A 15487-nucleotide genomic window follows, 5' to 3' on the forward strand; every position below is an offset into this window, starting at 1 on the left:
AATTTGATGCTGGGCCGTAGCATAGCAAGACTAGCGTCAGATTGTAATACTATTGCGGGGCACTCTAAAAATGAATATTGCGTCCAACATCACAGGAAATGGGACATCTCTTGGATATTCTAATTCACATATAGCCTAAAGTACACTATGGTTCATAATAAACTAAACTATTGAGAGTCTAGTGAGAGTACGATACATGAATGGAATGGCAGCATACGCGCGTAATGCATTCTCTTTCCTATCACCTGCATCAGTGGACACGTTCTGACATTAGTGTTTTAAAATGCAACAATAGAGTTCAGGGTATACAGCACCAACCAACACAATCAGCTCGAGTCAGACATGTTTTATTGCCCTTTGCAGTTGGCTGTGTAGTTGCCATTGTCAGAACAGACATGTGGGGACTGCTGCGGCCGGCGTGTTCACCAGACGACTAGATGGCATTCATGAAGTTCAATGAAACGAGACTCAAAACAAGGCTCCAGGTGAGAACTTAGGCCTGTGCGTAAAATGGAGACTGTAATGTCTTGGAATGGTTGGAATGCATGTCATTTGTAGGCTACGAAATATTGAATGATTAAATGGTTCGTTAAATAATACAACTTTATGGCAAAAGCCTAATGGTTGTATTCTCTGTGAGCATGACACGAGTCCCTTAGGCTAACTATATATAGGTTAAAAAGTGTTTTAAACCATGCTAAAGTATCTCGTTTGTTGTATCCCATTCTTCAGATTGCACAGTCAGTCTCGTTTTGCGTGCTGCAGAACTCAAGTTCGGGGGAGGAAAAGGGTCACCATTTGTGAGAAAGGGGCCACAAACACCCCTGCCCTGTGCCCCGGATGAAGTTCATTCGTTCATTACGGTGACAAATGTCTCAATGGTTCATTCGCGTTAACTGTTTGATAGGCCTATTGCAGCTTTTCTCAAACTCGATATGAAACGCCTATAAATTCGAATTAAACGTTGTCAACAAATAAAATAGGGTGCTAAACTTTACTTTTGAAAAATAAATGACATGAAAAATATAGCTATTTGATACCAGTTGTTAGTTTGACCTTTTTTTTGTTCAGATGTAACATGGCTGATCAACAAATGGGTGGTCACGTTCAAGATGAACACATGTACTCCACCAAGCTCATCAACAAGGCTATATGCGAAAGAAATTGGTGAATTTCTAAAATGTTGCAGTGATTTGACATTCAATTATGGTGTTTTCGATTACCTTTGCAATCTAGCCGAATGAAATAAGCCTATACCCATAGCCACGAAGGCTGCTTTTAAAATGGAATTGTTTCGTTATTTAATAACTCGTCAACATGTGAGAGGCAGGTGTTATAGAACAAGTGGTAACTTAGTTATGTATCTTACACGCTCCATTGCCATTGACTTTAAATAGAAAACATTTGTACTTTACCACTACTTGGGTGTGAGACATTTTTCCACTGGCGCGCCCTCATATTTATGCCATTTAGATGTTGTTTTTCTGTATAGGCGCTATAGGCTTTGCTGCTTATAGCAGTAAATGCCTACGAGCATTTCTTCAGGCTGGGGTGGGGGGAGTTTAGCCTACATCTCTACGACACAAGTGCCTTGCACTTGGAAATGTGGAACATCACAGCTTAATGTCTCTCTATACTGCCTTTTTCAGTAGATGATCTGGGTGGCGGGAACATTACAGCTTAATGTCTCTCTATACTGCCTTTTTCAGTAGATGATCTGGGTGGCGGGAACATTACAGCTTAATGTCTGTCTCTATACTGCCTCTTTAGAAGAGACGGCTGACAGCCGGAGAAGCATAGCACAGAGGAGAAAATAAACATGATAGACCTCATCTCATCACTAAAGACATCATGATAAAAGAAGACGTACGCCAAGAGATGCTTATATGGAAGATGTACGGCAAGAGCTGCTTATGTAAACGAAAAGGGAGTAACCGAGGATGCTTTAGTTGGCAGTGCCATAAGAACCCTGGATGCATTGGATATGTTGTTGCAACAAGCGGAACTCCCATCACCATCCATCCTCCTTAAAGTCTCGGATAGTTTAAGGACATACTTGCAGTCAAGAGTCCTGGAAGCAGGATTTTAAAAGACAGCTTTGTGTGTGGGACGAACCATTCAACATGTGAACCCCTTAGATATTATTGACTTGAGTTATAAGGTTATAATCGTTGTAATAATAACGTCATATTTGTAATCACACCATTAACTACCATTCTTTCTTATTATAGACTATTATTATTATTATTATTATTATTATTACTACTACAGTTACTATTAGTAAATAGCAGTATAGTTCTAGCAGGCATACTTGTTATTTTATTACCATAACTAATTATAATGATAATGACTATACACTCTTTAAAAAAGGCGGATTCTAGAATTTAAGGGTTCTTCGGCTGTCCCCCTAGGAGAACCCTTTAAATAGAAACCTTTTTGGTTCCAGGTAGAACCCCTTTGGGTTCCATGTAGAGTCCTTTCTATAGAGGGTTCTACCTGGAACCAAAAAGTGTTCTCCTATGGGGACAGCCGAAGAACCCTTTTCGAACCCTATTGTCTAAGAGAGTATTGTGTAGCATTGCATTTGATCATTTGATCGACTGGGGCCTACTTTGTGTAAAACGTCACATTTAAAAAACGGAAATGTGTCTGGACCCCCGAGCCATTTAATTGCATGGTAAAGCAACGTTAACAGTCACTGCAATACTTGTGTTTTTGGGTTGGTGTTGGAAATTGGACAATAACTAATGTGCTGCTGAATATTCTAATTCAATCCATTGAAAATCCAGGCTGTAAGGCAACATGTGTAAGGAGTATTCTTTCTATGGGTACTGTACATGTCCAAGACAAGCATACACAAGTTTACAACAGTTATTTAAACGAGTATGTATATCTGATTCAATTAAATTGATGTGTACGGACTTGCTCAATTGAATGTCAAACTTCAATTGCATGATTTAGAAAAATATGAATATGAATATAACAAGAGTATAACAGGGATGAATTGGAATTCCCATTGCCCCTTTAATTGAAATGATCTTTCTGGTTTTTAGGAGAGATCTGATGTATTCCATTGACTGTTATAGTTATATCTATATCATGCAGGGAACTGAACAGTCCTCTGCTGGTCTACTATAGACCACACCCAAGTGTACACCGCACTGGAATCACTTGAAGTGTTGCAGTCAAATTAGCCTTTGGGTGGCAGCAAAAACAGTACAATCATGAATTATATCCATTAGTGCACACCGTAGCAAAACGTTTTGCAATTGAAAACCTTTCCTAATGAAAACGGGTGTTTTTTATTGGACAAGTTCAGGTTAGCCTCTCCCTTTTCCAGTTTGTTTTCTTCTCTTTGGTTATCAGTGAATAGGACCCAGGTTATATATGTAAGACGCTCCAGTCCAGACTTGTAAAGTCCAGCGCCATAATTTCCCTCGACCCCGCACCTATAGCGGGACCTCTCCTTGGTGGGACATACTGAGTAATATGGGTGTAGCATAAAGGGACAGTTCAGTGATTTTACATATTTACACATTTGTTTCCTTACCTTGAAAGCAGTCTATGGACAAGTGACTGCAATCCACACTTTTAGAATGCTTTACATGTAATGCCCAAATAATCAACTCAATGTTACAATTGAAAAGCAACTCATTGAGTAACAATCCATTTAAGAGATGATTTGGACATGTCCTTTTAAACGAGCCGTGGATCCACCTCCTGGACACAGTTGTTCCTATCGGTTTAACCTGTTTCCTGGACCTACTATACCTATCCCATGTCATTTTTTAAATATATAGTTGATATCCACGTGATTAGTCCTTGTATTCTACATCATGGGGGTCTTCTGATAGATGGAATGTTGAATGTCACTCACGCAACTACACAGTATTTGTATTTTTTTGCACACACATTTTGTTATGTATGAATTACCATAGAGTTGTCTTTGCATTAGGACTGTTTATACCATGGCATTGTTGAATACTCCTTTCTGATTGGCTTGAAGGGCATTCTAGAGCGTGCATTATTTCCCTATAATGCACAGTATTTTTGGACGGTAGAATTGAATGACTATATTTGTACATGTTTTGTTTGAGCTGCTTTTGAAAGCAAAAGTCGAATTGAAAACAATATTGTTGAATTCTATTTTCATAATAGCACACTAGGACTGATGGTTTGGTTAGCTAAACTAGGAAGTCTGTTTGTTTGGTTATCACTGCAGCTAACGTTACTGTAGCTATTTAGTTAAATTGCTAGCTACTTCAGTGGATGTTGAACACATTTATAGCGGCAAACTAACACATTTCTAGTGGCAAATGTGTTAAATTATAGCCATGGTATAAAAGGGATAATCAACTCGGTGCTCTGTGTTCTCTGGAAAATACTCGCTAGCACGTCGTGCAACACACTTTCCATTTCGTTCATTATTTCCATAGAAGCATAGCCCCTCGTTGATTATCCCTTATATAATGTATAGTTTGTATTTAGGTATTGTGATGTTGTCATGTGATGTTTAGCCTGATGAAGACCCTGTTCTGTGAAGACGCATCCTCCTGTAGCCTGTCGATCTGCTCCTACCATACAGTATAAGGTATGTTTGTAAATAGTTCACAAAAGTGTTCATTGCACGATACAGGCCTGCTTGTCATTTTATGAGTATAATTTGACGCCAGTCGGTATAGCTTAAATTGGAACGTTTGATTTGACATTCCTCCTTTCAGTCATAGTTAGTGCTGTATACATAATTACTGTAAAAAAATACATTTATATTGCCCATCTTTTGATTTTAGGTATAGTCTATTGATTAAACATATAATCTCTCATATTTAACTATTTATTTAATTATATATTTGTTTTTCCGGTCATTTTATCCATAGAACAGCTATACCCCTTTTCTGCTGAATTGATATGAAGTTGTATATAGTCTATCCACACTAATTCCCTTCGCGTTTCTGAGAATGACCAGTTTTCACAGCATTACATTCAAAGTTGTTATAGGCTGAACGGAGATAGGACATATTGAGAAGGATTTTAAAGATTGAGTATTTGATCATATATCCACAATAGTGTCTGCCTTCCTTTAAAAGTGATTCAAAAAACAACGGGCGCATCGAAAAACCGTCGATTTCTATATAGGCCCAGGTTGGAGATTCATTAACGAGTCTGTAACAAAACGTAATCAGATGACTAAATACCATGCACGCATGATTGCCAAATATTAGCCACATTTAAATCAGTGCATTCATTCCTGTTTGGAGAAGAAGAAAAATACCCACAAGGCAGTACTAGCTATAGCTTTCCACGACTGCACTACATTTTTAAAGTTCTCAATTGAGAAGACAAAACAAAGTGTATTTCCCTTTGGAATGTGTTTCACTCTTTCTTTTCTAACACACAAATGGACAATTTCGCTATTATTGCCATATTAAGAACAAGCATATAAATATTACGTACATCAAGGTAAGCCTTTACATTTCCTATAGTACTCAATAGTGAATCGTTTCCATTCGGCAACATTTCTCACATGAAGAAATCTTGGATAAAGTATCATTCCATGTTTTTCACCTTCATATGGGTTAGGCAATGGTCGGAGGCATATATCAATATATACTGAATAGAAATATAAACACAACATGCAACCTTTTGAACGATTTTCCTGAATTACAGTTCCCGAGTGGAGCAGCAGTCGAAGGCACTGCATCTCAGTAATAGAGGCGTCACTACAGACACCCTGGTTCGAATCCAGACTGTATCACAACCGGACGTTATTGGGAGTCCCATAGGGCAGCGCACAATTGGCCCAGCGTCGTCCGGGTTTGGCCGGTGTAGGCCGTCATTGGCCCAGCGTCGTCCGGGTTTGGCCGGTGTAGGCCGTCATTGGCCCAGCGTCGTCCGGGTTTGGCCGGTGTAGGCCGTCATTGGCCCAGCGTCGTCCGGGTTTGGCCGGTGTAGGCCGTCATTGGCCCAGCGTCGTCCGGGTTTGGCCGGTGTAGGCCGTCATTGGCCCAGCGTCGTCCGGGTTTGGCCGGTGTAGGCCGTCATTGTAATTAAATGAATAATAAGGAAATCAGTCAACTGAAATAAATTCATTAGGCCCTAATCTATGGATTTCACATGGCCGCCATGGGCCTGGGAGGGCATAGGCCTAGCCACTGGGGTAGCCAATCAGAATGAGTTTTTCCCCACAAAAGGGAATAATTACAGACACAAAAACTCCCAGTTTCATCAGATGTTCGGGTGGCTGGTCTAAGATGATGAAAACGCCTCATGTGGAGGTCCTGGGATGGCGTGACACATGGTCTGCAGTTGTGAGACCAGTTGGACATACTGCCAAATTCTCTAAAATTATGGAGGTGATTTATGGTAGAGAAATGAACATTCAATTATCTGTCAAGAGTTCTGGTGGACATTCCTGCATGTCAATGGCAAGCTCTGTCAAAACTTGAGACATCTGTGGCATTGTGTTGCATGACAAAACTGCATATTTTAGAGTGGCCTTTTATTGTCCCCAGCACAAGTTGCACCAGTGCAATGGTCATGCTGTAAAATCAGGGTCTTGATATGCCACACCTGTCAAGATGCATCATCTTGGCAAAGGAGAAATGCTCACTAATATGGATGTAAACAAATTGTTGAAAAACATTTGAGAGATATAAGCTTTCTGTGTGTATGGAACATTTCTGAGATATTTTATTTCAGCTCATGAAACATGGGACCAACACTACATGTTGCGTTTATATTTTCGTTCAGTTTGACCATGGTTAGGCCTACACCTGAACTCATCAAATGCAATGACGCAGATCCGGCAGCAGATGGCAACATTGTCATCTCATCATTATCAGTAGGGCATTTCTCATACAATAGCCTAATAGCATTATAAGGGCTCAATGTTGCAAGCCTCTACAACATTAAAATGACAAAATGGAAAGCTGTTTGACCCGTTGTATCAACACTAATCATATGTCTAATCGGCTTGTAGCCTACCTAAATTCAAGAAATTAAATTTAAAAAAGCTAAGAAAATGTCCCCGACAAAACGTTATTGCAAAATAAATGTTCATTACTAGTCTGACTTTAAATTTGTCTGAGAAAAAATATGAACAACGTAGTAACGGGGTTTCTCCAACTTTTATTGGGAAGAGCTCATTGGCTATATGTTTGCAGTCAAAAACAGGGGAAACTTTAAATGCAACTGTTCATTAATTGCAATCAGATGTATTTACATTTGTTATGATAGAAAACGAAATACAGCATTTTCAAACAATGATAACGGCGCAGATAATTGTTGCGTAAAACAGAGTTAAGATGATTATTACTGTATGGGAAAAAAGACGTAGCCTACTCAGACATAATTAAAACATGTAATCGTTTATAATTAACTGAATATTGACAGAATGCATAAAGTAAATGTAAAGCAATGTACTAATTAATAGCTCAATCATTATGTGAAGTGAAATGTTTCAGCTTCTAAAATGATATTCGTAGGCATAAACGATTTGCGGGTTGCGCGCTATAGCGCTCTCACCAACATTTCAATATCAATCAATTCAGGGAATGTATACTCAAATTCAACGAATAATCTCAAACCCTCAATATCAATGCTGCACAATTTTCATTCATTCTTACTCTGATGTAGCTAAAATGGAATTGTCCCACACAGATTTGAGTTTTTACGTTTCCAATTACAGAAGGCTATGTTCTGAGTAGAGATGTCATATTTTATGCTCTGAGTTATTTAGCGTATTGGGAACAGTTTGTAGAAAATGATAAAAGCTATATGTCCGTCGAATAGAGTATGAGGCAGAATATATAAACAAGGAGGAAGTTATTTCCCCATTTCCTTCAAACACAGGACATCGAATGGTTTCAATTAATTACGACAAAAAAACCACACAAAAAAGCCAAGTGGACCTCCAAAAACAGAGCCAACCCATGGCGGGCGAGAAGGAGACGCCTTATATTGTGTAATAAATTATAATATAGTTCATTTTCATTGAACAACATTCAAGTCTCTTCTTTTTCTGTCTTTTTGTTTCAGTTGTTCCATATACAGCTAACTGGGACTCTTAAATTTGTTGACAACCTTCTTCTCTTTTACTCGCCTGTTCTGAAACCAGATAGTCACTTGTCGCTCTGTCAGGTTTGACTGATCAGATATCCTTCGTCGTTTGTCCTTTGTGATAAATTTATTGGCGGCATACTCCCTCTCCAGTTCTTTCAGCTGTACCTTGGTGTATGGCACGCGCTTCTTCCTCCCACGTCGAAGAGAGCTGCCATCCCCTCCAGATACCGTGTCTGTGTGAAGAGCATAAACACATGCTTAATTAACCTAGAACCATCTGGAAAATTGCTAAAACCGTAGTATAGTTTCTTATAACGATGGGATCTGTCGTGTCTATCCACAATTCACATTACGGTGACAAGATGGATGACGGTTTCTTCTAACGAATTATTAATATGCAAATTGTAAAAGGAAAAACAACGCAGGGCTTTTGATAAACGGAGGTTTATAATGTTGAAATATGCATAAGCTTGTGAAAACATTTAAGAATGTATAGCCATAAGTCCATACCTTGAATGGACGATTTCCATAGATGGTTTGACTGTGGCTGGTCCTTAGCGCAGTAAACCTGACCATTCCATCCATTGGTGATAGCCCATGGCTGATAAGGCTCCACTGGCAGAAGAGGCTCATGCCTGGGCTCGGTGGGTCCGCTGAGGGTGGGTACCACTGGGATGTCCAGATAGCTGGAGACAGGTTGGTAAGGGTTGGAGGAGTAGCCTTGGTAGAAAGCGAATTCCTTCGCCCTGGACCCTGGGAACTCCTCTCCTGAAACGGATGTGTCCATGTATTTGTCCCCATAGGCAGAGGAGGGTTGCGCGCAGGACTTGACGCTGCCGTGTGACATCCTACACGGGTAGTAGCTGCTGCCAAAATATCCATAAGGCAAGGACGCATTTGATGAACTTTGGGCTGCGGAACAGGGGCTGCATTGTTTGACAGCTTCGCCCATGCCAGATACTGGCACCTCGCTCGACGTGTAGGTAGTGCTTGGAGCCAGGGACGTCGGATGCGCCAACAAATTCCTGCACTGATTTGCTGCATAATTGCCTCCTGTGAACCCCTCCATGTTTTTATTGATCTCATCCAAACCGTTATCATACAGAAACATGACTGGGTCAATCCAGCGCGAATGCAGAAGTAATGACGCTGTCATAGCATGCCCTACATCGAGACAACCAGCTCTTTTTAAAAATCCCCACGACTGAAAAAAGAGATACGGAATCTGTGAGAGTAACCGATACTCACGCGCCTGTGTGGACCTAAAGATCGCAAGGTTATTGGGCAAAGCCAGGCACGTGATATGCAAAGGAGCTGATAAACGTCTAGACTGCAGATAATGCAGCTCCATGCCCAAAATGTTTATACTCTAAAACAATATAGCATTTAGGAGGAAAAAGACTACATGTTTTAAACAAGATGATCCGTTTCGAGATATCATACAGATAACCATAGGCCTACACTCCATATAGTTGTTATTAATTCATCTATTGGAATGTGTCTGATGTCATTCTTGGTTTATAGCCAAGCATTTTGCTGAGGAAACATCACATGGATGGAGACTGACATTTAAATCCTTTTTGTCAAAATGCTGATAAAAACAGTCGAATGGAGACGCGTCGGACGCAGATGTATGTTTGCATCCATTACGCATTTCAATTTATCAACAGGTATATGGCCAAGGCAGTTTGTACGAAATATGGGTTGATACACATTTAATTCATTCATTTATATTTTTGTATTTATTTTATTACACCGTGTGAGTATGGAAAATCATTTAAACTACATTATAATTGACCAGAATGCGCTGAGCTTGAAATAGCTTGGAAACAACATGCCGTTAGATACGTTTTTTATCCCCCCATTTTTTATATATACACGAAGTAGCATACATCTTGTTTTATATACACGAAGTAGCATACATCTTGTTTTATATACACGAAGTAGCATACATCTTGTTTTATATACACGAAGTAGCATACATCTTGTTTTATATACACGAAGTAGCATACATCTTGTTTTATATACACGAAGTAGCATACATCTTGTTTTATATACACGAAGTAGCATACATCTTGTTTTATATACACGAAGTAGCATCTTGTTTTGAGCTAATATGAAAATATCAAGGAAGGTGAAACTACATTAAAATGCTTTGGTGGAGAAATATCAGTCATTCAAACTGTAAAGGAAATCAAGAATAGTCTGTGCGTAAAACTCACTGAAATGTAAACCATGCATGCCACGGCAATATTCTGAAACACACTGCTATTCTAGCTGCTGTTCGGTCTCTTATAGGCTTTATAACCTACCGAGAGAAAGCAGCTAGCACACTATTTGGCAGCGAGCTCTTTCACACATGGGTTAGACTGCTGGAGGCCAAGGACAAGGTCAAGTTGAAAGTTAGTTGCAGTCCGTCTAGCCAGAGATGTTGTTGTCATCCAACCACTGACCGTATGGCTTGAAATCCTTCAGGAGAGGTGAGAAAACAAACAACTACATAGTTGAATAAACCCATTGTTGATCTTTTGTCGATGTTTAAAGAAACCTCTGCGCTTAAATTAAATACCATAGCATTTCTTAGTGACTTGGGGGGGATATGTATTAATTTGTCCATGTGAGCTTTTGGCAAAGTAGTGAGGAAATTATGTAATTGCAGAAACATGCTGAACATAAAAATGTAAGGGCATCCGACCGGTTTTCGTGTTTACCGACATGGCATGTATCCAGGGGTAATATCACCTGGGTAAAGACATGGGCCTGGCAAACTAGGAACTAAACCCCTTCCATTCGCATTTCAGACGTGTAGAACATTAGCAGACAATAGTAAACTGTGGTTTCAAAGAGAAGTTCAACTGCACCATATTTTCAGCTCATTAAGAATGAGAGAAACATTCTGCTCTCACATGATTTTTTATGCATGTGGTAAGAGGCTATCTCAGTTAGGCTACAGGCTACTAGAGGAACGAATTGAGCTAATCAATTCGAATCAATGACAAAGTAGCTGTTTGTGAAATTGCATTTTACTTGTGCACAAATGTAACGTGAAAATTCGGCCGAGAAGAAAAAGAAAAACGAAGCTAGACGATATCTTATTTTAAGTTAGAATGAGCAAAATACTATAGGTTACAACATCGCCACTGGCTTTGTCTGTGAGAGAGAACGAACGAATACATTGTACTGCATTTCTTCCATTAGACGTAGTTGCGTGGAATATTTTAATAACAATATATTCGAAATTTTACAAGCAAGAACACCAATACAATAGGCCGAGAAGGTGCCTTTTATGGTTAAGGTATTTGCAGGAGAACATTAGCATTTGGTTGTGATACTGCACCAAAATGGCTTTACCTGTATTCTTCATAGCTATTCAACTGCCCACGTTTTCCAAGATACACAGTTACCTGTATTCTTCATAGCTATTCAACTGCCCACCTTTTCCAAGATACACAGTTCCCAATATATATAGCCTGTCCCTGTATGTTTGAGGACACAAAGTATACAATTGTGCATATTTATTGACATCTGTTTCAACGGTTTCGGTCGATGCTGTTACCAAGTTATTTTGGAGGGGGTGAGATAAATGCCTGTGCTTTAAGCATATACTATACTGTACTATACTGAAGTGTTTCATTCCAAACCTTGGGCGTATTGTCACCCAACCGAGTGGGCAGGAAATATCACAGCCTGCTAAATGGCTGCTAATTCCCAGTCAGAACTCCTTCCCTTCTCTTCGAATGGAGCCGAGTTCAGTGAGGCTGGGCTGTGTTAAACAATATGTTAGGCCTATGTTATTTAAGCCTATGTTCATGCGGCTATGAGAGAATTCAATGGTCGCAGTGGAGACATTAGCGGCCCTACCGCAGACATCGAAAAAGTGTCATGTAGCTAGTCATAAATAAAGCAATGACGCTGTGCTACTACCAACATCGAACATGGCCAGACCCCCAGTGCAGTGGTGGAGTGGGCCGGTGTGGGAAAGGAGGGGATCTAGCCTATACTCCCATCTGCCATGATGGTCACACACTCAGGCTCTTCTTAGACAAATAATGGCTTGTGGTGCCATAGCTACACACTGGCTCTGGGCGGTGAATTTCGCGGTCAACAATATCGTCAGCTTTTCTATGGGGGACCAGTTAGAGGAGACGTTAATACGCCATGTCGTGGCATAATTTGGTTTCTTATTTGGTAAGCTACTTAATAAACTGGTAAACATCAGCGTGGACATATAGCGCACACAGTAGAAAGAGGCGATACATTGGACCTATGGCTTTAACAAATAATATCTGGGTTCTTGTGTAAATGCGTTCATCACAAGGCGGATAGATCAAGAGGAGATAGTAATCGAGGGTCAAGTCATTTTCAAAGACGCGTTTGACCCGCTGAAATATGAAAAATGGTCCATAACGTCATAATCGAATGCGGTAGGCTATATAACTTTAGAGAAATTCAACGATATGCAAGTATCTACTACCACATATCTACAACACAAAATCTGTGTTCATGTGTGTATAGTGCGTGTGTTATGCTGTGTATGTGCGCGTCTCTTCAGTAGGCTTCATAGGTGTATTTTTCGTTTCACAAAACAAAACACATAGGCTCACATGATGGTAGAAGTAAATTAAGACATTTTAATAATTAAAATGGGCAATCTATTGTTGGGAAAAATATGATATATTTTGAAGACTTTGAATACTTTAGGAATACTAGTAGTAGCCTTGCATGAGCTTTGGCTTGTGCGAGACGGAACTGCTCATCTCCTGTAGCGCGAGACAGCTTGTACAAGTACACCCCCTGGACAGGATGCAAGTCTATCCCAGGGCTTTACCCCCCAATCTATCGCGGAGTGCCAAGCAGAGACCCATTGGGTCCCATTTTTACAGTCTTTGGTATGACTCGGCCCGGGATCGAACTCCCAACCTGCCAATCTCAGGGCCGACACTAACCACAAGGCTATTGAGGATTAAATAGGCCCACTAGAAAATAGGCCTAATACTAGAAATACTGTTTCGCGAATGATATAGACCTTAACAACAACCCTGAATCCGTATACCTCATTATATGCATAGTTATTCGAACGTTTTTTTTTTCCAAATAAATTGATCTTCTATTTAAGAACTGAGTTCAGAATGTGACTAAAACGTGTATCTCAGTGGCCGGTGTAGATGGTAATGTACACATTTAGTTCAATCCAATAAACCGGTTTGAACTGCATTTCTTAAATATGATTGTATTGTTTATTATTTGGCTGTGGCTCATTAAGGATTTCGCTTAATTGCAGCAACCCACTATTTAGATGTTAATTGGCCTATAGCCTACTAGCTGTAACTTGTCTGAGTATGACCCTTTAGAAGTTATAGAAATAAAATGTTCGTTAAGTGTACATTTTGAAATAGAGATATTTAAAAAATACTAGGCTATATAACCTTTTACAAAATATACAATTATTAAACTAATAACACAACCACTAATTTAACATCATTATTAAACCATTAATCATAATTATTATTATATTTGACGTCCAAATTGACATTAATGTTGAAGTAGCGGTAAAAGAACTAAAACAATCAGCGAATGACTCGTCCTGTCTGATGAGCGTTGCAGAATTAATTTAATATAAACCATACTGACTAGTGTGTGTAGCTCGTTCGATAATACAAATACAATGACGTGAAGAGACACTTTACGCCTCGTGCCAATTTATAAGAGAGATAGTGAGATGATATTGAAAAAATGCATATAATCCTCAGAATATTGTTTTATTCCATTGAACGAAATCTCTAGAAAGGAAGGTTATATCACAATATAATCCTTTCGCCTATTTCGTCTTTAAAAAGACTGGATCACCTGCTTAGTTTATAAATAGCGTATGTAATATACTGTAATTTTGAATAGGTGGACAGCCATTATTGATCCCTGCTAGTCAGAATTTGTTCTGGCATGGGATTTAATTCACTAATAGCAACACATATAAAATAGTGTTGAATTATTTGTGGAGACAAACCTGGTAAATAATGACCTTAATGCCTAACACTTAGGAGCAAAATCCTTAAATGTCCCTAAAAGTCAGTCGCTTCCATAACCTCTGTATGAAAGTAGAATTTGAACAAAAAAAACACAAACTTCGGAATATATTGTGCACGTGGAACAGAATAGAGTTCCTTATTTACTTCTGGCAGTGGAGTTGGCTGTTGGTCGGTAGACTACAACCTACAGAGGTGGAAGAGGTGTCAGTGGAGTTGGCTGCTGGTCGGTAGACTACAACCTACAGAGGTGGAAGAGGTGTCAGTGGAGTTGGCTGCTGGTCGGTAGACTACAACCTACAGAGGTGGAAGAGGTGTCAGTGGAGTTGGCTGCTGGTCAGGTGGAAGACTGGAGTTGGCCTAGACAGAGGTGGAAGAGGTGTCAGTGGAGTTGGCTGCTGGTCGGTAGACTACAACCTACAGAGGTGGAAGAGGTGTCAGTGGAGTTGGCTGCTGGTCGGTAGACTACAACCTACAGAGGTGGAAGAGGTGTCAGTGGAGTTGGCTGCTGGTCGGTAGACTACAACCTACAGAGGTGGAAGAGGACACACTCCTATTCAAGATCACACCATTTCAATTCTTCTTTCTCTAACTGCATTGCATTTGTAGTTACAGTAGATTGAATGCACATCTACCAATATGTGTTAAATAAGAGTTAAGTCCACGACATATACCAGTCCCCCCCCAACCCTCTTCCTGCGACAGTGGGTTCATCTCAGATCGGACCCTCTTCCTACTACCTGTGATCAGGGCCAATAGGGCTCTGGGGAATATGGTGCCATCTGGGACAGACACACTCTGTAGAACTCCCAGGCTCTGCAGCTAACCCAGAGACACCCAGAAGAACCTTTCACTTTGGCCTGCCTGGCCTGGTTGCTCTGCTCTATAGGATCTAGGACCAAAGTGGTGCTCTGTTTGTAATAGCTGCCAAGCAGATAACACAGCACTTAGTCTCCAGTGCTTAATGGACTTTTTATGGGCTAGTCTTGTGATCGTGTGACCTATGGCATCCTGGCCTCTCAGTGTCTCTCTTGGTAAACTAGATCAGAAACATGCCGCTCTCTCCTTTGTCTTGGGGGAGAGAGAGTGAAAGAGAATACTACAGTTTTTCTATTTCCATCAGAAAACAAAGGACCTTCTTGATTTTTGATGACCATTTCACCCCTTAACTGAAGAGCCACTTGAATCTACGTTTTACTGTACGTTTTACTGTATCCTGGAAGCACTTCCCTCCTTGCCTCTATAGGTTTCCTGTTTTTCTGACAGGCTTTGGAAGGCCTCTCCTACCTCAGGGTTAACTCAGTGTTATATTGGCAAACTTTATAGGAAACGTCTACACTGAGTGTCCAAAACATTATGAACACCTGCTCTTTCCATGACACAGACTAGGTCAATTATTGATT

At 40.1% G+C, this 15487-nt stretch overlaps 1 protein-coding gene across 1 annotated transcript; it reads right to left on the reverse strand.

Moving 5' to 3' along the window:
- Nucleotides 1-7147: 7147 nt before the first annotated feature.
- hoxa13b (homeobox A13b) lies at nt 7148-9244 on the reverse strand. Its single transcript, XM_065027088.1, has 2 exons — nt 8562-9244; nt 7148-8296 (listed from the first exon to the last, which is right to left on the reverse strand). Exons 1-2 carry the CDS (start codon nt 9215-9217, stop codon nt 8053-8055), a joined length of 900 nt encoding a protein of 299 aa, XP_064883160.1. The 5' UTR covers nt 9218-9244; the 3' UTR covers nt 7148-8052.
- Nucleotides 9245-15487: the final 6243 nt, after the last annotated feature.

The sequence above is a fragment of the Oncorhynchus nerka genome, linkage group LG14, assembly GCF_034236695.1.
Source record: "Oncorhynchus nerka isolate Pitt River linkage group LG14, Oner_Uvic_2.0, whole genome shotgun sequence".
NCBI classification, from domain to species: domain Eukaryota; kingdom Metazoa; phylum Chordata; class Actinopteri; order Salmoniformes; family Salmonidae; genus Oncorhynchus; species Oncorhynchus nerka.